Here is a 26973-nt window from a genome sequence, read left to right as displayed (position 1 = left end):
ATCTTCCTCCCAATCACTAAATAGAGCAGTGCTGGTGATGACCATAGAGGCTTCTGTGTACTAAAGGAGGCCAGTGAAGAGGCGTCCAGGAATCAAAAGGCAGGTGGAAGGGAAGGATGGTGTGGAGCCCACCATTGGGAAGATGTGAGTTCACGACTTACCTTAGACCCTTGCTAGCTTTGTGACTTTAGGCAGGACACTTATCCTGTCTGGGTCTGTTTCTTCATCTGAAATGTTGGGCTCTGGACTTCCAGCTCTAAATCTATGGTCTTATAACTGTGGAGAATCCCCTTTCCAATCCTCATTTTCCCTAATCTGTAAAAAGAAGATAATAATCACCTCCTGTAGTTGTTGCGAGGAAGAGTGATTCTAATTCAACACTCTTCTGTTACTGGCCTTCAAGAGGGACAGAACGGGCGGCTTTTACTGCTGAGTAATTCTAGTAAGGAGGCTGGGGCCTCATTAACTACAATGTGAAATCAGTGTTCCCCTTCACATTATACATTTGGAGGGGCAGCTGGGTAGCTCAGTGGATTGAGAACCAGGCCCAGAGATAGGAGGTCCTGGGTTCAAATCTGGCCTCAGACACATCCTAGCTGTGTGACCCTGGGCAAGTCACTTAACCCCCACTGCCTAGCCCTTACTACTCTTCTGCCTTAGAACCAATACACAGTATTCATTCTAAGGTGGAAGGTCAGGGTTCTTAAAAAAAAAATAGTTCTTATATATGTTTGGGGGTGTTAGTCCTCATGAAGCCATTGTCTCCTGTGTTACTTTGATTCTCACTTCATCCTGGCTGCTCTGGTGCTGTCCAGGGTGGAAGAAAAGGCACTACCTCTGTGTTAAGGAACTAGACTGTGCTTGTTAGTACAGGGCTATTGTTGGGAAAGCATACAACTTTGTAACCACTGTAATATGATTTATTGTGTAGTCATGAAAACACCCAGATTTAAAGAGGCTGATTGAACGAGGGACACAAGGCACATTCATCTGTCCAAATAGTTTCCAATTCTTTTCAGGCATATTTTTTCATGTCGGTCCTCCGGCTTAGGGATAGCCAATTCTTACAACTTGCATTCTTCTGCTGGAAAAAGGTCTCGTTTCACATTTGACAGTATCTCATTTTGCAGAACCTTCCCCAAAGCTCTGCAGCTCCTCTATCCCGTCCTCCCGGGTAAATCAAGCAGCCATCACACATACTTCTTGGGAGGTTTCTTCCCCTGATCCATGGAAACCGTCCTTATCCTTAGTTCAAGGAATAAAAAAGCTGGTTTTCCACACACTGTGTAACCATGGCTAAATGAGGGTGCCTGGTTTCGTTGGCAATTCTCCAGTATCTTTCTCTCAGAAGGAATGCTGAACCTTTGGGTTGTCGCTGCCGGGTGAAGATTCCCTTCTTGTTCCCCATTACTCTCATTACGGCTGAAAACAAGGCAGAAAGAGCAGAGTGAAGTGCTTTTAGTTGATTCCCCGTTGTTTCGTACGCGGGGAGCCACCAGACTTAGAACTGAATGGGGTAGGGACCCTTTCAAGCTTAGAAAAGGGTCTAGACATGCAATGCCTAAGAAGTCTACCAAGTTAGGTCGTGTTGAGATCAACTGTAGGCCTAGTTATGTGAGGGCCCCCAAATCAGCACAAGAGTAGCACATTCTAATCTGGTCCCTTGGGCAGAAACTTCCGATCTCCCAGGGGGCACTGCTCCATGCACCACCCTCAGGATTTTTGTTGTGAACGGAGTAAACTGGCACTACTCAGATGTGAGACTGTGAGCATCAGCTTGAGAATCAATTCATTGAAAAGCGGCTGCTCTCCATCAAAAGGCCGGGGACTAATGATTGATCCAGAAGCTACTTAAGCTGGGATCCTTTTCTATCTTTTCCCTCTCTGTTCTCCTGGCCGTTTTGTATCCTTCCTTCATCTCCCCTTCCTCTCTTAGCTGAGCTTGAATATTTAAAATGTGCTTTGTCTACTCTGTGATAGATCATAGAATATCCGAGCTAGAAATATCCAAGGAATTGGCAAGTAGGAGTGACTTTCCCAGAATATTTAACCAAAACTCCAATTTTATACCCTTGCTAGGGAAAAACATGCGGATATAGTCATGGGTACATACTCCGTTCTCTTTGTTTTGAACAGGGTCTATTCAGCTGAAAAGAAGACATTTCTTTGAAAACACATCTTTGTCAAACACGTGACTAGCCCTTCCGTTAAGCTTTGGGGAATGGACTGATATATTTTTCCAAACTCATAGTATTCCAAGACATAAGAGCAATAAAGACTAAGCATTTGGGGTTGTCACTTGGGTGTCAGATTCGAACCCAAATGCTCCTGAATCCTGTTCTCCATCTCCTGTGCTACCTAACTGCCCCTGCACTGCCTATTTTCCATGCAGTGTTGAACACTGGTGTATCTTAGAGGAGAGGAGTGTGTTCTAGTGTATAGTCAGCCAAGGCAACATCTAGGTTCAAAGCCTGCCTTTGACTGGCCGTGTAACCCTTGGCAAGCACTTAGCTCTCCCTCCCCAGGCAGAACAGGATATGCGCTAGGAAGAGGGGGTTTCCATACTATGTTACATTGGTAGAGATTTTCTTTTTCTTTTTTGATTTGAAAAATTATATTCCCATGGTTCCATGATTCATGCTCTTTCCCTCCCCTTCTGTTGCCGATGTGCAATGCCACTGGGTTTTACTTGAGTCATTGATCAAGATCTATTTCCATATTATTGATATTTGCACCAGGGTGATCATTTAGAGTCTCCATCCCCAACCATATCCCCCTCGACCCATGTGATCAAGCAGTCTTCTGTGTTTCTACTCTCACAGTTGAGAGATTTTCTAAAATAAAAGATTATAGCCCCCCCCCCCCCCCAAGTCCCCCCAAAACCCCGAACTGGAGCTTGTAGTAGAAAGGATGCTATTCCAGGTAACCTCTGACTCATTTCTCCCACGCCATATCTGCTTCCCACCAAAAAAGGGGGGAAAGTCAGCGGGATGTGTTGGCTTCTGAATTTGGTTTCATTGTTAAAGCGTTGGGACGATGGGTGTGTTCTAAAAAGTATGTTAAATGACAGCTGAATTTAGTAATGACTCACATTAGTGTCACTGAATGACGGACTGTGACTAATACTTGCTTTTTCTACCCTTAAATGGGTTTGAGCTTAGTTAAAGGTTTACAGTCCCAGTTACAGAGAAAGTGTCTCCGATTCCCAGCTCTTCCTAGCAACTTCTTGCAGTCAAATGGGTCATCGTCCCCTCCCATGACTTGTCAGCACCCTGTGCTAAGGAAAGGCAGAGGTCACAAAAGCCAGGCAGGGCCACTTACACTGGTCCGTCATGAAGTCGGCGAAATTCCAAATGAGCTCTCCAATCACGTAGTCCTTGCGTTTTTGGTCCAGAGCCAAATGATACTGCTGCAGCACTACTTTCTGGTATTCTTCACTAAACATTTTAGGAGGGTCCTAAATAGTGGAACCAGAGAGAGAGGAAGGAAGAACGTGGAGGTTATTGGAGAGAGCTGGCAAGGCCTCTCAGTATGTGTGAAAGTTGGTGGGGCTGCATCAGTGGCGAGGCTTCAGCCTTGGCCAGGCTGGCCACCAGGATCTGGGGTGCAGAGGCATTCCTTTGGATGCTGGGCCATCCCTCTCTCCATGGGCCTCACCCCTAAGGCTCCATTCAGTTTTCTGGTTCTGCTCAGAAGGTATATGTGAAAGCAGGAAGAATGTCCAAATGTACCCAACTAGTGTTTGTGTCAGAATTCAAGGCATCCATCACCACTTGACAAACTGAGAAAGTCTGGACTTCAGACTGCCTGTCTGCCATGAATTGACCGACTTTAAGAAGTATGGGCAAGTTAACCCCAGCAATGGTTCCTCTAGGGCCACTTTGGAGAATCTATGGCCCACATGCCAGAGCCTGCTGGACGGAGCTGCTCTCTCCTTCACACCCCTGAGCACATTTCTCTCATCACCTGCTCCCTCTGCCCAGCTGCCCAGTAGGAGCTCTTCCTCCCATTTGGGGTAAGAGGGAGGGTGTCACATGCTGCATGAGGGTTGCAGTTTGGGCACTTGGTCTCTAAAAGGTTCGCCATTACTGCTCTAGGGTGTTGGTTGCCAGGGTATTTCCTGGAAATATGTGACTGCTGTCAATGGGTGAAGAGCAGCTGTCTGCAAGCAGACCAGGGAAGGTGGTGGTCCTCCATAAAACAACTTGCTCAACCATGACTATGGATGGTTTTCAGGAGATTGTTGGGGTTTCCCAGAACTATTATAACCTCTTAGGTCCTGATGGTGAGGGAGCCAGATGCATTTGCTAAGAGAAATGCTGGAATGCCAAGATCCTAACTAACTTGGCTTCCTGGCAGCCAACAGTGTTGACTGTCTGCTACCCCTCTGCCCATATATCTAGACATGTCTAGACAATTCTCTAGCCCCCCAAATGACAAAAGCTGCAAACCTGTATTGGCAGAGGGAGTTTCTGTGCCTGGGAGTTCTCAAGACAATAAACAAAAAGCATAGGTTGGGCCAGTGGCCTAATCTCAGAAACAAAATCTAACTGGATTATTCAATGGAATTATGTGTGGTAAGGCAGCAAAATGGGTCCGAGTTTAGAGGAAGAAATTTTAGAGAACCCTATTTTCTACATCATTTCTTCCCTTCCCTCATCCCCCCAAAGGGCAGATGGAAAACGAGATGCTAAGCAAAAGCCAAAAGAGCCTGTGGAGAATAGAGAATTCTTCATCTGAGATCCAAGAGTGCCAAGATTTTGGGGGAACTCGGAGAACTTAGATGGGACAAGAATTACATCTTTACGCTAATCTTTGGTTTCTTCTGTAATACCATGTAATTAGGCATTTTAAAACATTCTGAGAAGGGGTCCATGACTAAAAAGGTTGAGACCCACACTCCCTCCTCTGCCACGAGGGAAAATTGTAGGCTTTAGTTCCTGGAACACTGCTATTTGGGGGCCACATGGTCACAGGGATGGGTACCTTGGTGCATCACCATCACGTGTTTACAGGGCTGGATAAATGGGAGGTGTTAGACGTGGTCCATATGAACACTGGAGGTATTTTTAAAAATCCCCATCGGAAATAGGGTCTGCCTGTCTCTCGGTGTAGGGATGCTAGCTTGAAAAGAAGGGAATCTCTTCTCAGTTATCAATCCTAAGGGTGTTCAGAGGGAGAACTGCAGGGATGCCATCATTGTAGCCAAAGGAGGAATTCCCTGACCTTTGGGTAGGGTCTTTGAGGGAGAGAAGGAGGAGAATCGTGGGCTGGACCCCAACAACTGTCATCATAAGAGACTCGACAGAAGAGGCCACCTCGTGCTGGGGTTGGGACACGACAGCGCTCACTGGAGAGAAGGAAAGTTGGCGACGAGCCCTCGCCCCGATACAAAGAAGGAGCCCAGGAGGGCTTCCCCCCCAAGACTGCCACTGACTCACCTGGTGAAACCCAGGGATGGTGTCTGCTCCGTACTCACTTTGGATAATCGGCTTCTGGTATAACTGATTCCAGTTCTCAAATGTAGTGCTGACCTGCAGCTGAATCACTTCAAGGTGCCCGGAATCGTGGTACCAGGAGTAATAACTGTTTATACAGATCACATCCACGTATGGAGCCTACAAGAGATTGTGAAAGCTCACTTGTAGCTGGGGCGTTGGGGTGCGCCCGGAGCCTCAGCTCCCAAGGAGGCTGAGGAGGGAGCTGGCAGGCCTGTCGAGGCAAGGAGGTCAGAGTTGGACTGGGCAGGCCAAGGTGCCTCAGACAATCAGCCTCCAGCGGGGAGACCCAGTCTTTAAAGAGCAAAACAAGAAAGGTCATTGCTTTCAAACCCACAAAGTGTGAGGTGGGTTCAGAGTTCCTTTAGCGCTAAATCCACCCCTCCACACAGAAGATGGGCAGTTTGGCCAGGTGACTTGAGCCAAGTAGTTTTCCTTCCCAAATTCTACTCCGAAAGACCTGCCCGAGTGGGTAGCAAATATCAATGAAGGGCTAAAATTAACCTCACTCGTTCTTCCCCCTTGGGCTGGCCATCGAGCCATCCTTGACCTTGGGGAGGGTCAGGCCAGGAGGAGCAGTGGCAGGATTTAGGAGGTGTTCAGGCCCAGTTTCACCGGCAGGATTTTCTCCAGGGAATGCCAACAAGGCAGCCCACCTTTCTCTGGGGATAGTGTTCCACGTTGGAGCTTGGTAAGGTTTCTGAGCTGGGAGTCTGATGCACTTGTGAACGGAAGGGGGGAACCCTGGGGAGATGGGCAGGAGGGAAAAACCAAGCGGAAATGGTGTCCTGAGGAGGAACGCTTGATGGGTGACCATCCAGTGTCATCTCTTTGTAATAAAAATCCTCTCTGACCCTATTTGTCCCGACGTGATGTTTGCTCCAAACGATTGCGGTTCTTCCCTGACTTCTCGTGGCAAGGTGGTGGGAAGGGTTTAGGGGAGCCCGAGGTGTTTGGGGGGGCTACTAGCGCTGAAGCCCAAGTGCCTTTGGAATCAGGCGACGTTAGGAGGGCCAGCTTGGAACCAGGCTACCCTCTTCATGAGAATGTTTGACTAGGAAGGGCCTGAGAAGGAGCGAGACACGGAATCGGGCATTTTCGGTGCATTCTCAACAGAGCACGTCTCTGTGGTCCCTTCGACTCTGCACTCTGGGCCATACGTAGGCACGAGAAATGGACAAACGACTTTCTCCTTAGAGAGATACACAAAACGAGGACTTGGCAACGGGCGTGACTTCTGCTGTCTGACCTCCTCCTAACTTGAGTGACCTTTCAGGGGGCGACACCGTACAGGAGGGAGGTTTCTATCCCCTTCTCCAGAAAGGCTGGCTTGTATGCAGGGTGGAAGAAGCAAATGGCGATCCAGTCCAATATCATTGTCAAGAGAACCCCAGATAGGATCACAGAGTCAGACAGGACTGAAAAAAATGACTCGACAACACCAAACGCAGGATCAATGAGGGACCATCTTCCCCACCCTGCTTTTATGGGTAGGTAGCTGCAGTGAGCGAGCAGGAAATACTGGTGGACTTTTAGGCAAGAAGCAAGACATCAAGTTGTGGCTCCGTCACTGGCCAGTTGTGTGACTGGCAACTCACTGTCTGCTTCCTCTTAAAATGCAGGGACAGGCCAGGTGGTTTGTCCCTTTCAGCCAAACATTCTATGAATGGGCTCAGCATAGGAACTGGGTGGCCTTGGACTAGGCTAGGTCTCCCAGTGCCCAGTTTGAGTCCTGGTCATTTGGATCCACTCTAAACCATGGGCTAATTGGAGAATAAGCCCACCACAATGGAAGAACCAGAGCTGTTCCTTAGACTTCAATTGGGTGGGGTGTCAATGAGCTGACATGTCCAGGCTGGCAGTTGGATTTTAGCCCATGCCACCAAGCAAAGAGGAGCAAGAAGCAGAAAAAAATGAAGACATCCCAGCACTTACCCCATTATCTGCTTCAGGCCTGGAGTTAGATACAAAGGTCACAGGTCGGGTGGGGTCCAGAGCTTTGGTGTGGGCAATCAGGGTCCTATATATAGCAGAATACACATGGCCCATCAGAAAGGGGAAGGGCTATGGGTCACTGCTCCCCTATATGCCTTTTTGAGGGTGAGTCAACAGTCCTTGCTCCTTTGTTCCCCTCCTTTGCTTCCAGGAGTAGGCAAAGACCTTCCTCCTGGAACAGATTCTAGTGCTGTGTTGGCGAGCCTATGGCACGCATGCTGGAGGGGGCTGCTCCCTTTTTTCTCTCCATGCCCACATGATGCCATTTCTCACATTACCTGCCCCTCTGCCCAGCAGCCCAATGGGAGCACTTCCTTCCTCCCCTGTCTGGGGTAATGTGAGGGGCTCCCATGCGGCATGAGGCAGTTTGGGCACTCAGTCTAAAACACTGAGGTTTGCCATCACTGTTCTAGTGCATGTGTTGGTTGGGGAGGGGAAAAAAGAGGATGTTCTGATTTCTTAGAGTGGAAGCATGGCTTATGGAGGTGAGCCAAAAGAGAAAAGTGGTCCCAGGGTTGGCTAGGTTCTAGGAAAAATCAAATTTGGAATTTTTCAAAATTCCTCTGATTTGGTATTATTCTCTGCTTGATGCTGCTTGGTCCTCATAGATAGAGCCTAATCAGTGGACTTTGATCAGCAGTTCTGACAAAGGGAGCTGCTCCTGCTCCCCTTGGGCCAACAACCACCTCCCTCCTTCCTCTGACTGGCCTTCAGTCTCCTGTGTCTCTTTGCTGATCATGTAGTGTCTGGCCTAGGAGTTTTTAGGGAGCCTCTGGTCCATCCCCCTGCATTTTTGCATAAGGTGATGCCTGCCTGCCTGCTTGCCTGTCTGCCTTCCTTCCTTCCTACCTCCCTCCCTTCCTTCCCTCCTTCCTCTCTTCCTACCTCCCTCCCTTCCTTCCCTCCTTCCTCTCTTCCTACCTCCCTCCCTTCCTTCCCTCCTTCCTCTCTTCCCTCCTTCATTTTATTTTTATTGATAGCTTTTGTTTTTCCATCATATTTATTTTCCAAATACATCCCTTTCTTACCCCATAAGTCCACCTTTGTAACAAGGAATAAAAACAAGCAGAGGCCCTTGAGAGGCAGTGTGATCAAGTGGGAAGAGTTCTGGCTCTGGAGCTACAGCCTGGGTTCAAATCCTGCAAGTCCAAGGCCAGTCCCTTCCCCTCTTTGGATCAGTTTCCTTTTCTCCCAAATGAGAGGACAACTTGATGACCTCTGGGGGCCCCTCGTCATTTCCCTCTGTGAAATGAGTTAGACCAGTTACCTTGGGAGGCCCTTTGCCCTTGGAATCTGTGATCCTGACTTAACCACGGCGTCTTGGTACTCACTTGAAATAGTAGGCAGCAGGTGGCAGCCAGGAAGCGGGCTCATTGGCCACAGACCACATGACCACTGATGGGTGGTTCTTGTCCCTCTGGACTAGCTCCTCCATCACCTCTAGATGGTGATTCAGAGAGATATTCCCAAAGCTCTCCCTGGGGGCAGAAGAAGAGAGAGACGTCCGCATCGGCCTTACTCTTATCCTTGGATCACAGATGCAGAACGCAAGGACCTCAATTCACTTTACAGATGAGGAAGCAGACCCAGGGAGGTTAAATAAGGGACTCGTCTCAGGTGCCAGGGCTGGGAGGGAGCAGAGGCTGCCGCTGGGCCGAGTAGCTCGGGAGAGACTCACCACTGCACAATCCCCACGCCGGGCGCCTCGTCGATGACCACGATCCCGTAGCGGTCACACAGCTGCATCACCTCCTCGGCGTAGGGGTAGTGGCTCGTCCGGAAGGAGTTTGCCCCCAGCCATCGGAGCAGGTTGAAATCCTTGACCAGTAGCGCCCAGTCGAACCCTTTCCCGCGGATCTAGGGACGAAAAGGGTGGGAGAAGTCTACGTCCTTTCCGGGAAGGGGACGTGGTGGGGAAGTTAAGGAAACGGCCCTCGTCTTCCTTTTCCACGGAGGTGGGAGGACGTGGAGCCTTCTGTGCTCTCCCAGATGTCCCCCGACCTCAGCTCGTCCCAGACACTGGCCTCCCTGCACATCTGCTCAGCATGGATGGTCCTGGCTGCGCTGTGGCCCCCCACGGCATGCGCTCCGGGCTTCGCGCTTGCTCCCAGGGCTCTCTCTGGGCTCTTCTCCCAGCCTCCTAATTGGGCTCCCGGCCTCTCATCCGTCCCTCCACACCACTCCCCAAAGGCTCTCCCTAAAGCAATGAGACGGGCAGCCTTCATTCCGTCCCCACTGCGTGCCAGGCACCGGGCTAAGCTCTGAACACACAAAGAAGGGGGAAGGCCCTTGACTACGTGAGGGGAAGTCAGGCAGGCCGAGTCGGGAACGCGGCGTGGAGCTGGGTGGCGGAGAGCGCGGCGGCAGAGGGAGTGACGGGGCGAGGCTCAGCTCTACGGAGGAAGGCTTGGAGAGGGGAGAGTCATCTGCAGGGCGATGCTCATCCCCCAAACGCGTCCTTCCTGGCTTGGGATCGCATCTAGGATAGGAGGGCCGTAAGGGCTTGGCAGCTGGTGCAGGGCTCGTCACACCGCGAGGACGTATCCGAGGCCACAGCTGAGCCCAGATCCTCCACGGCCAGGCCGAGCCCTCGGGCCACCGGGCTGCCCCTCCAGAGCTGATGAGGTCACAGGGAGTGGAGAGAGGACGGGGCACAGCTCTGACCTGTCCCTCACGTCCTCAGCCTGGCTCAAGGCCCTCCGCCGGCTGGCTCCCACCCGCCCTGGGCCTCGGAGGCACCCTCCTCTCTGCCCGCCCTCTTGGCGAAGGCTTTCCTTCCGCCTCGGATCCCGGGCCGACGTCTCCTTTGCCCCTTCCTCTCTGGGGTCCGCCTGACAGGAGAAGGGAAGCCCCGCGGGGGCAGGGCCTGGGTGTGTCGGGTGGGTGGGCCACAGCCCGGGGGACAGACAGATGGCTCTGCTGCCAGACTGACCCCCCGCCTGGCCCGGAGCCGGCGCTTACGTCCGAGTCCTCGTGCTTGTTGACCCCGTGGAAATAGAAGGGTTTCCCGTTGATGAGGAACTGGTTGTGCGTGACCGTCACGGTGCGGATGCCCACGGGGAGGGTGTAGACGTCGGACACGGTCCCGGCTCCCGTCTGGACCACCAGAGTCACCTGCCATCCCCAAGCACAGGACACGAGGGTCAGCGGGCCCCCCCGGGCAGCGTCGCCCACTACAAGGAGGCCCAGCCCCGGCCCTGGGCCCCAAAGGCCAGGCTTTGGTGGGCCTCCCAGGCCAGATGCAAAGGAATCAGACAACCGTGCTCTTCCCCTGCTCTGATCCTGGCGCCATCTTGGGCACGCGGTGCCCAAGGGCAAAGGAGGGAGACAGGCAGCATGGCCTGCTGAGAAGCTGGATGGATGTCGAGTCAGGAGAGACCCGGGTTCAAATTCTGGCTCTGATATTTGCTGGCTGGGTAACCGTGGACGAGTCACTTAGGCTTTAGCCTCAGTTTTCTCAACCATCAAATGAAGGGGTTGGACATGCACCCCAGCAACAGGGTTAAACGCGAGTCCCAGAGGCCCTCGCTAGAACCTCCAGAACCAGATGAAAATGTTACTGGTGGCGGGGCAGCTGGGTAGCTCGGTGGATGGGGAGCCAGACCCAGAGATGGAAGGTCCTGGGTTCAAATCTGGCCTCAGACACTTCCCAGCTGGGTGACCCTGGGCAAGTCACTAAACCCCCACTGCCCAGCCCTTCCTGCTTTTCTGCCTTGGAACCAATATACAATGGGAACAATATACAATCAATTCTAAGACGGAAGGTAAAGGTTTAACATGTTTTAAATAAAATAACTATGAAATAAAAAATAAAAAATGAAGTAGGAAATAAAATAAAAACTTAAATAAAGAAGCTGGTCTAGACAACCTCTGCCTCCGAAAGGATCATCTGGTGACTAACCTGCCTGTCTTCAGTTTCCTCCCCTGGGGTAGGAATATGCCGAATTTCTTAGATTTTGGCATGAGAGATGCGTGTGTGTGCGTGAGAGTGTGTGTGCATGCATGCGTGTATGTGCATGTGTGCATGTGCGTGTGTGCATGTGTATGTGCGTGTATGCGTGCGTGTGGGGGGGCCATCGCTGTCACATGTCTTCCGTGACCCGTCTAGGCTGGGGGTTGTTGGCCAGAAGGCCTCCCTGAGGGCCTCCCTTCTCTAGGGAGCCTCTTCCCGGGCCTCAGACTGGCCTCCTCACCTCCAGGGAGTACAGGTAGGCGGGCTGCTCGTGCATCAGGTAGGGCCACCAGAGCTGGGCGTCGGGCACTTGCAGCTGGCCCCGGGCCCCCGTGCCCTTGGCCACGGCTCTCCCCTCCTTGTCCCAGAGGAGGACGTCCAGCTCGAAGTTCTCGCTGCCGTGGACGACGATCTCGTAGTTCACCAGCCCTGGAGGAGGCGGAGACGCAGATGGAGTCCTGTCAGCCTCGGAGGGGGGGTGACGGCCCCGACGCCCGGGCCGCCAGCAGACAAAGCAAGACGCCTTTCCGGGTCTGCCTCTGGCCTCGGACCTTAGCAGGGGAGCCCGGGCGGCCTCGGACCGTCTTAGCGGGGGAGCCCGGGCGGCCTCGGACCGTCTTAGCGGGGGAGCCCGGGCGGCCTCGGACCGTCTCGGGGGGGCCCGGGCGGCCTCGGACCGTCTTAGCGGGGGAGCCCGGGCGGCCTCGGACCGTCTTAGCGGGGGGGCCCGGGCGGCCTCGGACCGTCTTAGCGGGGGGGCCCGGGCGGCCTCGGACCGTCTTAGCGGGGGGGCCCGGGCGGCCTCGGACCGTCTTAGCGGGGGGGCCCGGGCGGCCTCGGACCGTCTTAGCGGGGGGGCCCGGGCGGCCTCGGACCGTCTTAGCGGGGGGGGCCCGGGCGGCCTCGGACCGTCTTAGCGGGGGGGCCCGGGCGGCCTCGGACCGTCTTAGCGGGGGGGCCCGGGCGGCCTCGGACCGTCTTAGCGGGGGGGCCCGGGCGGCCTCGGACCGTCTTAGCGGGGGGGCCCGGGCGGCCTCGGACCGTCTTAGCGGGGGGGCCCGGGCGGCCTCGGACCGTCTTAGCGGGGGGGCCCGGGCGGCCTCGGACCGTCTTAGCGGGGGGGCCCGGGCGGCCTCGGACCGTCTTAGCGGGGGGGCCCGGGCGGCCTCGGACCGTCTTAGCGGGGGGGCCCGGGCGGCCTCGGACCGTCTTAGCGGGGGGGGCCCGGGCGGCCTCGGACCGTCTTAGCGGGGGGGCCCGGGCGGCCTCGGACCGTCTTAGCGGGGGGGCCCGGGCGGCCTCGGACCGTCTTAGCGGGGGGGCCCGGGCGGCCTCGGACCGTCTCGGGGGGGCCCGGGCGGCCTCGGACCGTCTCGGGGGGGCCCGGGCGGCCTCGGACCGTCTCGGGGAGCCTGGGCGGCCTCGGACCGTCTCGGGGGGGCCCGGGAGGCCTCGGACCGTCTTAGCGGGGGGGCCCGGGAGGCCTCGGACCGTCTTAGCGGGGGGGCCCGGGCGGCCTCGGACCGTCTCGGGGGGGCCCGGGCGGCCTCGGACTGTCTCGGGGGGGCCCGGGCGGCCTCGGACCGTCTCGGGGAGCCTGGGCGGCCTCGGACCGTCTCGGGGGGGCCCGGGAGGCCTCGGACCGTCTTAGCGGGGGAGCCCGGGCGAGTCGCTCCGCCCCACGAGCCGGAGAAGGAAACCGTCCCTGGATGCTTGTCAGTAAGCCCCGAAGCGGGCCGTGCGGGGGCGCCAGACGAGCCCCCCCGCCCCCTCACCCGTGCTCTGGGCCACCTCGGGGGTGACGCTGATGTCCTCGATGTAGGAGGCCGGCGTGGTGTAGAGGAAGACGGGACGGTGCAGCCCGGCGTAGTTGAAGAAGTCGAAGTGGGTCAGCTGAATGAAGTAGTTCTTGGGGTACCTGCTCGAGGGGACGCGCAGAGCAGCTCTCAGGAGGGGCCTCCCAGCCGGCCCCGGGCGCCCGCCCTCCCCGCGGGTTGGCTGCCTACGTCCCTCGGGCGAGTCCCCGGACCAGGCGGCCCCGCTTACCGCAGTCGGTCGGTCTTGTACTCGATCTGGCCTGGAGGCAGCGTGTGGGGGGTCAGCGTGTTGTTGATGGCGACGGTGACCCGACACGGCTCCCCGGCATCGGATCGCAGCAGCCTGCTGATGTCCGCCTCGAAGGGGAGGTGGCCGCCCTCGTGCTCGGCCACGTGGACCCCATTCACCCACTGCAAGCAACCGGGGAGGGGAGAGGCTGAGCGGGGCAAGGACACGGGAGGGGCCTGGACGCAGGGGGTCCCGCTCTGGGCACGCACAGGCCCGTCTGGCGGCCATAACCACACCGACCGAAGAGGGGCGAAGCGGCGGGACAGGAACATTTCCGTCCTGGTCAGGGCAGCGCGGGGAGGCTCAGGGACCCCGAGGCACCCCGAGGGAGGACGCGCTGCTCAGGCGGGCTCCCCTCTTTGTGCCCTCTCGGGGGCTGGCTTTTCTTTTCTTATATCATTACCAATTACATGGAATAACACATTTCCACGTTTTCCCAAGTTATGGGATCAAACTTATCTCCCTCCCTTCCCCCTCCCAGTGCGGCAGGCAATTCGATCTGGATTATACGCGTGCTGCCACGCAAAGCATATTTCCAGAGTGTTCATTTTTGTAAGGAGTAAACTTATAAAACCAAAATTCCAAAACAGAAACCAGGGTTTTGCTTTTTTTTGGCAGAGATGGCTTACATTTCCTTCTCAAGCTCATTTAATAGAAAAGGAAACTGAGGCAGACAGAAGTGTCTGAGGCCTGATCTAAACCAAAGTATGGCTCTCCATCCACTCAGCCACCCAGCTGCTCCCAGATCCTTTCTTACAAGGGACAACTCCCAGGATGGGAGAAAAGGAGGGACATATTTGAAAATTAAAGAGATGTAAAAATAGAAGCTATTTATGTATCTATCCTGTCTGTTGTCTGTCCATCCATCTATCCATCTTTCTCTCTATCTCGCTCTGTCCATCCATCTATTCATCTATCTATCTATCCATCCATCCATCTATCCATTGATCCATCTATTCGTCTATCTATCTGTCTGTCTGTCCATCTATCCATTGATCCATCTATTTATCTGTCTATCCATCTATCTATCCATCCATCTGTCTGTCTATCCATCCATCTGTCTGTTTGTCTGTCTGTCCATCCATCCATCTATTCATTGACCCATCTATTTATCTGTATGTCCATCCATCTATCCATCTATCTATCTGTCTGTCTATCTATTTGTCTATCCATCCATCTATCCGTCTATCTATCTGTCTATCCATCCATTTATCCATCCACTACCTACCCATCTATCTGTCTATCTATGTATCTGTCTGTCTATCCATTCATCTATCCATCCATCCATCCATCCACCATCTATCTATCTATCCATCTACCCATCCTTCTATCCATCCTTCTATCATCTATCCATCCGTCCATCCATCCATCCATCCATCTATCATCTGTCTATCTGCCCGTCTGTCCATCCATCTATCATCTATCTATCCATCTATCCATCCATCCAGCTATCCATCCATCCATCTATCATCTATCTATCCGTCTATCCATCCATCCATCCACCATCTATCTATCTATCCATCTACCCATCCTTCTATCTATCCATCTATTCATCCATCCATCTATCATTTATCTATCCATCTATCTATCCATCCATCTATCTATCCATCCATCCCTCTATCATCTCTCTATCCATCTGTCTGTCTGCCCATCCGTCCATCCATCCATCTATCATCTATCCATCCATCCATCTATCATCTATCTATCCATCCATCCATCTATCTGTCTATCTATCCATCTATCCATCCATCTATCTATCATCTATCTATCCATCCATCCATCTATCTATCATCTATCTATCCATTTATCTATCCATCCATCCATCTATCTATCATCTATCTATCCATCTATCTATCTATCCATCTATCTGTCTGTCTGCCCGTCCGTCCATCCATCTATCCATCTATCTACCTATCTATCTATCTATTTGTCTATCCATCCATCTATCCGTCTATCTATCTGTCTATCCATCCATTTATCCATCTACTACCTACCCATCTATCTGTCTATCTATGTATCTGTCTGTCTATCCATCCATCCATCCACCATCTATCTATCCATCTACCCATCCTTCTATCCATCCTTTTATCCATCTATCCATCCATCCATCTATCTATCATCTATCTATCCATCTATCTATCTGTCTGTCTGCCCGTCCGTCCATCCATCTATCCATCCATCTATCTATCTATCCATCCCCTCTTATCTCTCTCTCTAGGACACAGTAACTCACCCCTTCAGGAATTTAAGGGCTCCCCAAAGATTCTCCTGCCCAGCGTGACTTTCCAGAGTTTCTTACATTCAACGACTCTTTAAGGGGAAGGTGGGTCTGGGGGGAGGCCTAGGCGAGGGGAGACCCTGAGCTCAGAGCAGGTCCTGGGGAGCGGCAGGATTCCGGTGTGAGGGATTCGCCCAGGGAGGCCAGGGTGGGCCCCTGGGCAGCTAGACGGGAGTGCTCTGAGGCTCTGAGGTAGTTAAAAAAAAGACAAGACCTGGGAGTGAAAGCCAAACCCGGTGCCCTTCCCACTCTTGCCCCTGGGCAGCATTAGAAACCTCTGCCTTGGAAGCCTTGCAATGGAGAGACTTGCTTAGAGTCCCTCGGCTAGTAGGTGCCAGGAGTAGGACGGACACGCACGCACAGCTGGTACCATCACCGCTGTGGCCAGCTGTCCTGGCATTCAGTGCTCCCTCACATAGCCCTCATTCCCCTGCCCCCACCCCTGGTACTGACCACAATCGCATAGTAGTGGGCGCTGCCAATTCTTAGCATCACTCTGGTGCCCGGGTCCCGGGCCCAGCTCTGAGGCACCATCACTTGCCGCTCATACCACACCCAGCCGATGAAGTTCTGAAGTTTGGCATCCTGGCCCACGTCGTTAAAGCTGGCAGGGACTGGCATATCCAGGACAGGGCCCGTCTGGTGGGAGGCAGAGAGGAAGAAAGAGATTCTGATGACTCTCTTTGTCCAGGAGGAGTAGCCCGAGACTCAAAAGGCCTCCTGGATTAATGTCAAAAGATCTGGGTTCAAATCCTCTATTTTGCTACCTTGGGGACTCTCTCAATAAAGGTTCTGAACTTTTGGGCAGCAGTTTGGGGAGACTCGCAGAACAGCTGCTCAGAATCTGAGTTTTAAATGCATAAAATAAAACTGTAACCAACTGTATTGAAATATAGCTTTCAAAAAGATATTTTTTTAAAGTTCATGGAGCCACACCCAGGGATGGAAGGTCCTGGGTTCGAATTTGACCACAGACACTTTCTACTTGAGTGACACTGAGCTGGTCCCTTAACCACCATTGCCTAGCCCTTGCCACATGGCACAGTCTTGATTCCAAGAGGGAAGGTATGGATTTAAATAAAAAAAGTTCCCAGAACCTCAGGTTAAAACCCCAGGGCTAGAGGATCTCTAAGCTCCCTTCCAGCCCTCTGTTTTACAGGGTAATCTATCTGGGAGATCTGACCCCAGTCCTGAGGCTAGATTTCTATCTGTCCCCCCTAAGGGTCTTTCCATGAACCTAGAGCTTACAGCCTGGGGAAAAGGTTCAGGAGGGGCCAATTGAGATAAGGCACCCCAGATGCAGATGCAGATGGGCCCTTTAGGATGCTGGGATCCCAGCTCAGCTGGCCAGTCTGGGAAGGAAATCAAGGCAGCCAGGCTCGGGGGAGCAAGCTGGGGCTTGCCCTGAGGTAGTAACAGAAGAGAACCAGGCCATGGAAGGCAGCCCCGAGGGGAGGCGGGTAGCTCCACTGCTGAAACTAAGGCGGAGGCCAAAGACATTTTCTTGGCCCAGTTACATGCCAGAAAGGTTCCTGCAATGGACCGAGCACTGGGTTTGGAGCCAGGAAGATCAGGATTAGAATTCTGCCCCACATTATTGGCTGTGTACACTTCTGTGGGCCCATAATAACGCTCTCGTGAGTATCACTTGCCTAGCCCTTGCCACTCTTCTAGAACCGATACTAAGACAGAAGGTTAAGAAGACAAAAAACCCCAGACTGCCTTACAGGCATGAATCAGCCACCCAGAAGAGTCTTGGACTTGTTTCAGGCACTCTGTGCCTAGTCCTATGCCTAGAATTTTGGACTTCAGCTTCCTCTTTTATTAGGAGAAATTGGAAGGAGAAAATATCAAAAGTCCTTCTAGGTCCAATATTCTGTACTTCTCTGGCTAATGGCTTCCTGGCACACAGTAGGCCTTTCATGTTGTCTTCTGGTTGGAATCGGACCAATGATATCATGGAATGTTTACTGACTGACTGTAAACCTCAAAATTGATTTCCTTGTCACATGACCGACTGGCCTCCCTGTCCGAGAGAGGGGGGGTTACAGAGCAGATGGGGTTTTCTACTGCAACTCTCAAAGCTGGTCTCTGGAAATAACGAGCAGTAAATAGGACTGAGTCAGGAAGGAAGACTTCCTCTCCTCCAGCACACACCATCCCCTCCTTCCTCTCTTCGTCATCAAGGACAAGTGGAAGGAAAAGCCTCACTGGAGCCAGTGAGTGTGCTAAAAAGTACCATCCTAGGGAAGGTCCTGGAGGTAAAACCTGGGCAGTCCTTGGCAAGTGCTCTGGGCTTCCCCTCCTCCCCTGTAAAATGCCAGAAGAGCAAACTCTGCTTCTGATCTGGGCCTCAGTTTCCTCCTCTGTGAGATGGCTAAGGTGGCCTCTAAGGCACATCCTGGCTCTGACATTCTAAGGCTCTCTGTGGAAATTCCATGCTCTGCCTCCCATCTTGGGGGAAAGGATGCCGGGCTCCTGGGAGTCCAAAGGGCAGTCTCTTGACTTTTTTCTGGGTTCCTCAGCCTCCTTCACTCCCATCTCATCTTTGTTTCTACCCCTCTCATGCTCTCTTCCTCCTCTCACTTCCTCTTTCTTCCTTCCTTCCTTCTCTGCCATCTGCCTCCCCTACAGACCCTGCTCTCATGATTCATCTCTCCAAGGCTCCTAGAGATAACCAAGTCCATTTTAAAGAGAAGAAAAGGGAGACCAAGGAAGCAGTGGCCCAGTTGGAAGCAGAAGTCCTGGATCCCGGGCAAGGTCTCCTTTGGTGGTATCCCACCTATAGAGCATGGGGGGCTTTTTACAGGAAGCTGGGGTGGGAGCCAGAAAAGGGGCCGACCCTGGAGAGGACGGAAAGTCAGCAATGGGCATGCAGTTTCTGGAAAGCAGGGCCCAGCGGCTCCATGCCAAATGCCAACCCAGGGAGTGGGGCCCTTCCCACTGTGCGCAGGCGTCTCTAGATTGTCTAAGCTTGTTGGAAACATCTGATAGGAGCTTCTCTGGGAAACCTAGTGGATCAAAGATCACAGAATCATAATGTGGAGATGAAAGGCACTTCCACTGCCATCTAGCTCAACTCCCTCATTTGCCAGAGGAGAAAACTAGGTTCATTCAGATGGCAAGATTCGAACTCAAACTCTGGGACTCCACATTCAGAGCCATGCCAAGCGCTCAGATTTGGAAGGAAATAAAATCTGGCCAAACCAAGGCAAAGGGGGGGCGCTTAGGACCCTCTGGCGCTGGAGGCTCTAGCTGGTCTATCTACTGTCCAGCATGGCGTGGAGAGAGCCCGGGCCCTTAGGATCTCAATAGCCACAGGACTTCCTGCTTCCCTAGGGCTGGCATCTCCCAGGAGTGGCAGAGAAGCTCCCCCTCCCTTCCCCGGCATCCCAGGTGCCTGCCAGCCCCGCTCCCCAGAGAGCTCGGCTCCCCCTCCCCCCTCCGCGCTCCGGCCGCCGGTGCCCAGGCGTCAGGAGAGGGAGTCACCTCCCGCAGAGGGCTCTGGTACCACCGCTCCCGAAAGCCCTGGTTCCTGTCCTCAGAGAAGTCAGCTCGGAAGTCCCAGAGGCCGCTGAGGTCCTTGCGCTCCCGGCTCGGGGTCTCCTGGGGGTAGAGCATCCCTCCCGCCAGGACCAGTGCCCGGCTGCCGAGTGCCGCTACCCATGCCACCCAGAGCCAACAAGCCATGACTTCCAAGACTCCGCAGGCTCCCGCTCCCACATTCAGCCCCAAGTCCGTCCTCCTTATTTGCTTGGGGAGGAGGAGGAGGAGCCACGGCGGGAGGGCGAGGAGGGTCACGTGGACCGCTGGCGGGCCATCTTGGTTAAGGGCAGCCGTCTGGCCCAGGGAGAGCTGGCCTCCGGGAGATGCCTCCTCTGGCCACTAGAGGGGGCAGCGGCCGCAGAGCCAGACTCACAGGGCCTGAACTGGCCAAGACGGGCTCCGCAGACCCTGCCTATAACGGAGGAGCACCTCCTCCCGGCCTTGGCAGTGTGGGTCCCTCCATGAACGAGTCCGTCCCTGGCATGTCCCCCGGCCCCGGGGACACAGTGCCTGGTCTCAGTGGAGGCGCCAGCTGGAAAGAGGAAATAGCGACCAGCGGGAAGGCTGGAATTCCTGGGGGAGCCGGGATTTCAGCTGGGCCCTAACAGAACCAGGGAGGTCGGGAGGCAGAGCCTTCGAGGCCGGAGGAGAGCCAGAGAGAATGCCGGGAGCTAGAGAGTCGAGGGTCTTGGTGGAGCAGCTGGGAGGTCAGTCCCTGGATCTGAGAGCAGAAATTGGGGAGAGGCATCGGAAGGCGGTCCGGGCAGGAGCGCTGGGTAGTGAAGGGCTGCATTGCCCCGGGGCGATGGGGGGCCATTAGAGTTTACTGGCTGGGCTAGCAAGACGGGACCTGAGATGGGGGAAATCGCTTTAGTGACTGAGCCGGCGAGACACCTGGGGAGGAGATGAGAATCTGCCCCAAGAGAGCGGCTCTGTTAGAGGAGGGAAGGGAGTGTCATCGAGAGTGGGGCTTGAGTGAATCCAGGAGGATCCCTAGCTTGGGAGCCTGAGGCATTGCTGGGTGAGCAGGCCGGCTAAATATCCCGCTGGTGATAGCCGAAAGAGTGGCAGATGGGAGATTGCAGTCGGGTAGGCAGTTCTGAGAATCAGCAACGGAGAGCTGGTAATTAAGTCCGTGGCCCTGATGAGATGGAGGGGTTGTAGTCCCCAGGGAGAAGAAGGGTCCGGAAAGGGACACCTGTGGCTAGAAGGCTTGGTCTGGAGGAGGATCTGATAAGGGAGACAGAGAGGTGGAGATCCAGGAAAGAGTGGAGCCCTGAAAGCCCAAGAGAGCGCCGACGAGGCTCCAGATCCCATCGACACTGGCCCGGGTAGAGGAGAATCAGGATGGAGAAAAGGCCATTGGCATTGGCAGCGGAGGAGGTCAGCAGGCTGACTCTCAGGGGTTCTGAAGAAAGAGGGAAAGAGAGGACGTGGAGGCACCCTACAAAAGGCAAAAGATGGCAGCCATGGAAAGGTGGAGGTTAGGGTGGGGGGCTCAGCATAGGAGACCCATCGGCATGTTTGTGGGCAGTAAAGAACGAGCCAGGAAGAGATTGAAAGGAGAAACAGAGGGGATGACAGAGGGAAGCCTGATAGAGGAGACAGGATGAATGGGGGGGGGGGAGTTGAGAGGCAGAGGGGTCAACCTTGGTAAGGATTAAAGCCAACCTCATCACTTGTGAGAGACCTTGTGAAGGAGGAGGCATCTGAGTGACAGGAGATAAGGAAGAAGGAAGAGAGAGTTCACAGCGAATGGCCTTGGTTTTTTCCTCTAAAATACAAGACTCAGTGGAGTGAGCTGGAGAAGGGAGAACCCTGGGAGGTTTGAAAAGGAATGAGGAGTTCCTAGCTGTGTGACCCTGGGCAAGTCACTTAACCCTCATTGCCTAGCCCTTCCCACTCTTCTGCCTTAAAACCAATATTAGTTCTAAGACAGAAAGTAAGGGTTATTAAAAAAAAAAAAGGATCAGGAGGTTTAGAAGAACCTCTGTGGAGAGTGGGAGGGTCAGTTGATAGGGGAGGCATAGCAGGACTGCCAGGCAGCAGCGAGGACCCAGTCAGAGTGCCCATATGATTCCTCCATCTTCATTCTATGTAGGACTGAAATGTGGTGAATGGTGGGAGTGATCTGAAGCTGAGGGATTTGTGGGAGGAGAACTGGGTGAAGTTGAATTGGTTCATCAGGGAGTCAAGATGGGAACAGGAGGAGTGCATGGGAGATGGGCTGGGAGAGAATTGAGGGGTCACAGTGCAGATAAAGACTAGGGTTATATAAGGAAAGGGAGAGCTTTGATCTTTGCCACCCCTTATCATTACGTAAATGTGTTACATAACAATTCTTATTATTTTTTAGAAGATGGAGCTTACTTGAGAACTAAAGGAAAACAAATACCAAGAGGCAGAGGTGGGAGGGGAATGTATCCCAAATATGTGAGATCTCCTCCACAAAAGCACATAGTAGGCATTAATACATGCTTGTGTTCCGACTATCTGGAGACATAAAATGCAAGGCCATGTGTTAGGAAAAGCAAGATCAGATGGAACAAACCATTGAGTTCCGTAATAGAAATATGAACCTAGGAAGGGGCCAGGGTATTAAAGGTATTACTAATGTATTTGATTCTAGAGACAAAAGGGACCATGGAAATTTCTTGAACAGGGAAACAATGTGAAGGATAGATTGGAGAAAAGAGAAATTTGAGGCAGGATGTCTGGAGTAGAGAATTCAACCACAAAGTGAATTGAGACTCCCATTTGTTGGCGAATGTTCAACAAATATTTATTCAGCCAATTATGGGTGGTGCACTGTGTGCCCAAGACGGTTAATATTCCGTGACTCTCTTAATCTATCTCACAAATTATTTTCAAGGTATAATTTATATCTTTAAACAATAGACAATTACATATTAAAGTAAATTATAGTTGTTGTTATTGTTCAATGTTCAATTGTGTTTGACCCTTCCTAACCCCCAGGTGTTCTTGGCAGAGATACTAGAGTGGTTTGCCATTTCCACCTGCAGCTCATTTTACAGGTGAGGAAACTGAGACAAACAGGACTAAGTGATTTGCCCTGTGTCATATACTTTAATAAGTGTCTGAGGCTGAGTTTTGTTTTGTTGGGATTTGGGGTGAGGAAAGAAGAAGAAGGAACATTTAAATAAAATCAAATTTATTGGTTGGGAAGGGTAGGAAGGAACAAGGTTTTAGGATTAAACTATACCTATATTTATCTTAAAAGCTAATATCTATAACTAACTAAACTATCTAATTAAACTAAGCATTAACTTCCCAATATCCAAGTTTCACACCAGGAGACCAATCAAATAGGGTCAGGATCTTAAGTTGGTAGATGTCCACGTAGGTCCAGAGATCTTCCCACTGATGCTGCCAGCAGCCAGATCCAGAAAACCCCTTTCCTCTGTTGGTCACAGGAGAAAACCTCTTAAAGCCTTAGGTCCTTCCAGGAGAGCAGACTCTGAGATGAAGCACCATTGGTCATAGAATTTTCCCAGATCCCAAGGCTCAGGCTCCCATGTGACCCTTAGTCACATGCTCCTGTCAATCATTTTCTGAGGTTTGCATCTCTAAGTTTTTGCAAACCTTTTATCCTTTATCACAGTTTGAACATAGATCTTCCTGACTCCAGGCCCAGTGCTCTATCCACTGCACCACTTAGTTGCCGCTTTTGTGACATGACCACTGTCTTATCTCTCCTTCTTACAACTCCTAGTAAAAGCTAGATATACTAATTCTGTTTTTCCTCTCTCTTTTCTAAAATCTTTTGCAGACTGGCTTCTGATCACTCACTCAAGAGAAACTGCTCTCTCTCCATAGTTGCCAACAATCTTTTAATTGCCCAATCTGTTGGTATTTCCTCAACTCTCATGCTTTTTTTGATCTCTGTCATATTTGACTTGGTTGACTCATCAATTCAAGAAACTTTTTTTAAGGACTTACTTTGTCCTAGACACCTCCAAACTCTGGAAATACAAACAAGAAAAAGAAAGACAGTTCTTTCCCTCAAGGAGCTTACGGTCTAATGGGGAAGTTTATAATTAGAATCTGCTCCCCAGAACTTCAATTCCCAGCATCCCACTTTCAGTCTCACATTATGTTCTTACATTTTGGAGATAAAGTTTGTGTGTGACTATGCCTCTTTTTTTTCCCCATGAACTCGGGTGGGAAAACTTTACTCAAGGTTTTTACTTTTGCCCTTTTATTTCTTCTATTTCAAGTGATTATTAATAAATATTATAAAATATAATACGTGGCATTATAGGATATTAATTTTAATCTTACAGAAGACAATTCACAAAAGGAAGCTAAAAAGGGTTGGGGAGTGGGGTACCAAGTGGTAACTAGTACAGTGGCATGATGTTCCGTGGAATGGAGCCCAGAGCCTTGAGTAGAAAATGGAGAGTTACCAGCAAAGTTCTGAACCTTCTATTAAGGAAGCCTTTGGGGAGATAGTTGAGGGACTTGAAGTGTTAAGTATAGCATGGTGATGAAGCAAAAGACAGTTCCTGTCCTCAAGGAGCTTAGAATCTAATGGAAGAATTGACAGGCAAACAAATATATACAAAGCAAGCTTTATGTTGTCGTTCCCCAGAGGGAAGACACTGGAATTAAGATGAGTTGGGGAAGGTCTTCCTCTATACTCTCTCCTCCATGGGTCCCCTAAAGGACACCCTCTTTGTAGAGAAAGCAAAGAATTAAATCTTCTTTGCCATGTTCCCCTCCCCTCTAGCATTCGTGAGTAAGGTCAGGCAAGGGATACAACCTCAGAGAAGAGCAAGTTTGAGATAGGGTGACTGAGGTAACCAAGGTCTTTGCTCAAGATGTCCATCTGTTTACTGTAAGAAGAAAATAACGAGTTTCTAGAATCCTAAGAAAACACTTCTCAGAATCCATTTTCATTATTGCTTAGTTTCTCATTCTTGGTAGGTTTGAGTTCTTATGGGTCAAAAACTTTATCTTGGCTACTGTGGCTGCTGGGTAGGAGAGTGGGTGGATTAAATCATGAAATGCTGAACTTCTAAGAGTGAGTGCTTTCATTTCCCAATTGCGGTATCTTGCCCGAGAGATGCTTCTGCTCCCAATACCTCTTGTCTGATGCTTCTCTTGTCTCCACAGACCTTCTTTCAAAATCCTAGCTTCTAATTGTGCATGTTCCCCAAGTCTCTCTCTTGGGCTCGCTTCCCTTCTCTCTCTCTCTCTCTCTCTCTCTCTCTCTCTCTCACTCTCTCTCTCTCTCTCTCTCTCTCTCTCTCTCTCTCTCTCTCTCTCTCTCTCTCACTCACTCTCTCTCTCTCTCAGGTCTTATTCTGGGGTCTCTTTTAAGATAACTGTTTTGGGGCAACAAGGTAGCACAGTGGATAGAGCTCCAGGCCTGGAGTCCAGAGGACATGGGTTCAGATCTGGCCTCAGACACTTACTAGCTGGGTAACCCTAAGCAAGTCACTTAAACCCAAATGCCTAGCCCTTATGGCCCTTCTGCATTAGACTCAAATACTTAGTATATTCTGAAACAGAAGGTAAGGATTTGGTGTGTGGGGGGGGAAGATCATTATTTCAAAATGATTGGCTTCCTTTGTAAGATTTTATTTGATGCCTTTAAAAACATCATCCTGAGAAGTTGTCCATTAGTTTCATGAGACTGTCAAATAAATCATTTAACATCCAAAAGGCTGAGAATTCCTGTTCTAAACCCTCCCTCCTCGTCTTACTCACTTCTAAGGTTCAATTAGCATGACAGATGACAGATGGCACCCAAAACTCTTTACTGAGCCTTAGTTTCTTTCCTGAATTCCATTCCTATATTTCTTCCTGGAATGTTCCATTGGCATCCTAAACTCAACATACCCCAAAGAGAATCCCTTATCTCCCCATCCTACCCCACAAACCCACTCCTTTTTCTTTCAAGACAATGACCAGTCCTCAGTCAACCTCAGCTTTTATATCCACCCAGATACCAAGTCTTATTGATTCTATCTCCTTAACATGTCTTGGTTTGTATTCCCTGGTTTCCATTAAAATACAGTCACGACCCTAGTTCAGGACCTTCATCACTTGCCACCTAAACTTTTTTTTTTTCAAATCCTTACCTTCCATCTTAGAATCAATATTGTCTATTGGTTCCAAGGCAGAAGAGTGGTAAGAGTGAGGCAATAGGAGTTAAGTGACTTGCCCAGGGTCACACAGCCAGGAAGTATCTGAGGCCAAATTTGAACCTAGGACCTCCCATCTCTAGGCCTGGCTCTCAATCCACTGAGAGATCCAGCTTCCCCTATATTTACTTTTTGTAAAGGCTACCTTCCATGCCTGGTATTTATTTACTCATCTCTGTCTCTTTGAATCCTTAAAAGCTCTTAAAATATCCTAGTTACTGTCTCTTAGAATTCTTAAAAATTGTTAAAAACAAACAAAACTCTCACTTCTATCTCTTAGAATTCTTGAAAACTCTTAAAAAATCCTTAGAACCTCTGATCAAGGGGTAGCTAGGTGACTAAGTGGACAGAATGCCAGGTATGGAGTCAGAGGGACCTGGGTTTAGATGTGACCTCAGATACATCTCAGCTGGGTGACCCTGGACAAGTGTAAGAGTTAAAAAATTAAGTTTGGACTAAATATATGAGAATGTGATTGCCAAAATGAATATATCTCAAGTGAAATGACTTTTTAGCAGTATTTATTTATAAAATAGAGGGAAAGAATGAAAGTAGATAAATGAGAAAGAGGGTAGAGAAAGTATCTATCCTATCACACTAGATAATTACTCTGGCCCACTTCGAACTGGACAGGGCCTGTTAAGCCTCTACCAGAGGACCATGAGTTAGAGGGGCCAGTGGTGAATAAAGCAAGGGTTCTAGCTATGAGGCCTCCTCCAAGACAGGGACCTCTCTGGAAGCTAGTCCCTCCAGGAGCCAGGAAAGGAGTCAGCTTTTTCACTCACCCACGTGATAGTCCAAAGAGAAGATCTTAAGAGCAGTCTTACCAGAAACAGTCTGAGGTCCCAAGCCAGAACTCTTCCAAGGCCAAGTTCAAAGGAGAAAAACCTGGTCACAGGAAGTTGCAACTACTTTTAAAGACCCCTTCTTTGTGTTACTTCCTGTGCCTTCCTACCACTTTATGGGGACCAGTCACAGTTTTAGAATTTTCTTGGGCCTGCCCAGGGGGCAGTCAGTCATTTCTGAGTTGTCACCCATTTTAGCATGTGGGTTGTGGACCTCCCCTCACTAAAGGAAATGTGGGGGTACATACACCTTCTGGTGATTAAATCTAAAAGTGTGTGGGTGAGAGTTAATCCCATCTTCCTACAAGTCACTTAAACCCAAATGCCTATCCCTTAGCACTCTTCTGTCTTAGAACCAATACTCTATCAATTCTAAGAAGATGGTAAGGATTTTTTTTAACCTTTACTTTATGTCTTAGAATCAATACTGTATAATGGTTCCAAGGAAGAAGAGCAGTTAGGGCTAGGCAATGGGGATTAAGTGACTGTGCCAGGGTCACACAGTCAGGAAGTCTCTGAGTTCAGACCTGAACTCAGGACCTACCTTCTGTAGGCCTGGCTCTTAATCCTCTGAACTCTCTAG

The 26973-nt window shown here is 51.3% G+C and overlaps 1 protein-coding gene and 1 long non-coding RNA gene across 2 annotated transcripts; one reads left to right on the top strand and one right to left on the bottom strand.

Moving 5' to 3' along the window:
• Positions 1–898: 898 nt before the first annotated feature.
• Positions 899–19693, bottom strand: GUSB (glucuronidase beta). The gene is made up of 12 exons (XM_001363053.4): positions 19319–19693; positions 16283–16468; positions 13492–13673; positions 13221–13363; positions 11687–11874; positions 10455–10607; positions 9172–9350; positions 8825–8971; positions 7434–7518; positions 5442–5618; positions 3322–3457; positions 899–1422 (listed from the first exon to the last, which is right to left on the bottom strand). Exons 1-12 carry the CDS (start codon positions 19517–19519, stop codon positions 1247–1249), a joined length of 1953 nt encoding a protein of 650 aa, XP_001363090.2. The 5' UTR covers positions 19520–19693; the 3' UTR covers positions 899–1246.
• Positions 19655–23609, top strand: LOC130457550 (uncharacterized). The gene is made up of 3 exons (XR_008916856.1): positions 19655–20082; positions 22352–22410; positions 23166–23609. It is a non-coding gene; the product is annotated as an uncharacterized LOC130457550 (long non-coding RNA).
• Positions 23610–26973: the final 3364 nt, after the last annotated feature.

Source organism: Monodelphis domestica, chromosome 2 (genome assembly GCF_027887165.1).
Source record: "Monodelphis domestica isolate mMonDom1 chromosome 2, mMonDom1.pri, whole genome shotgun sequence".
NCBI classification, from domain to species: Eukaryota; Metazoa; Chordata; class Mammalia; order Didelphimorphia; family Didelphidae; genus Monodelphis; species Monodelphis domestica.
The sequence above is the reverse complement of the archived record's forward strand: the minus strand, read 5'-3'. Positions and strand labels throughout refer to the sequence as shown.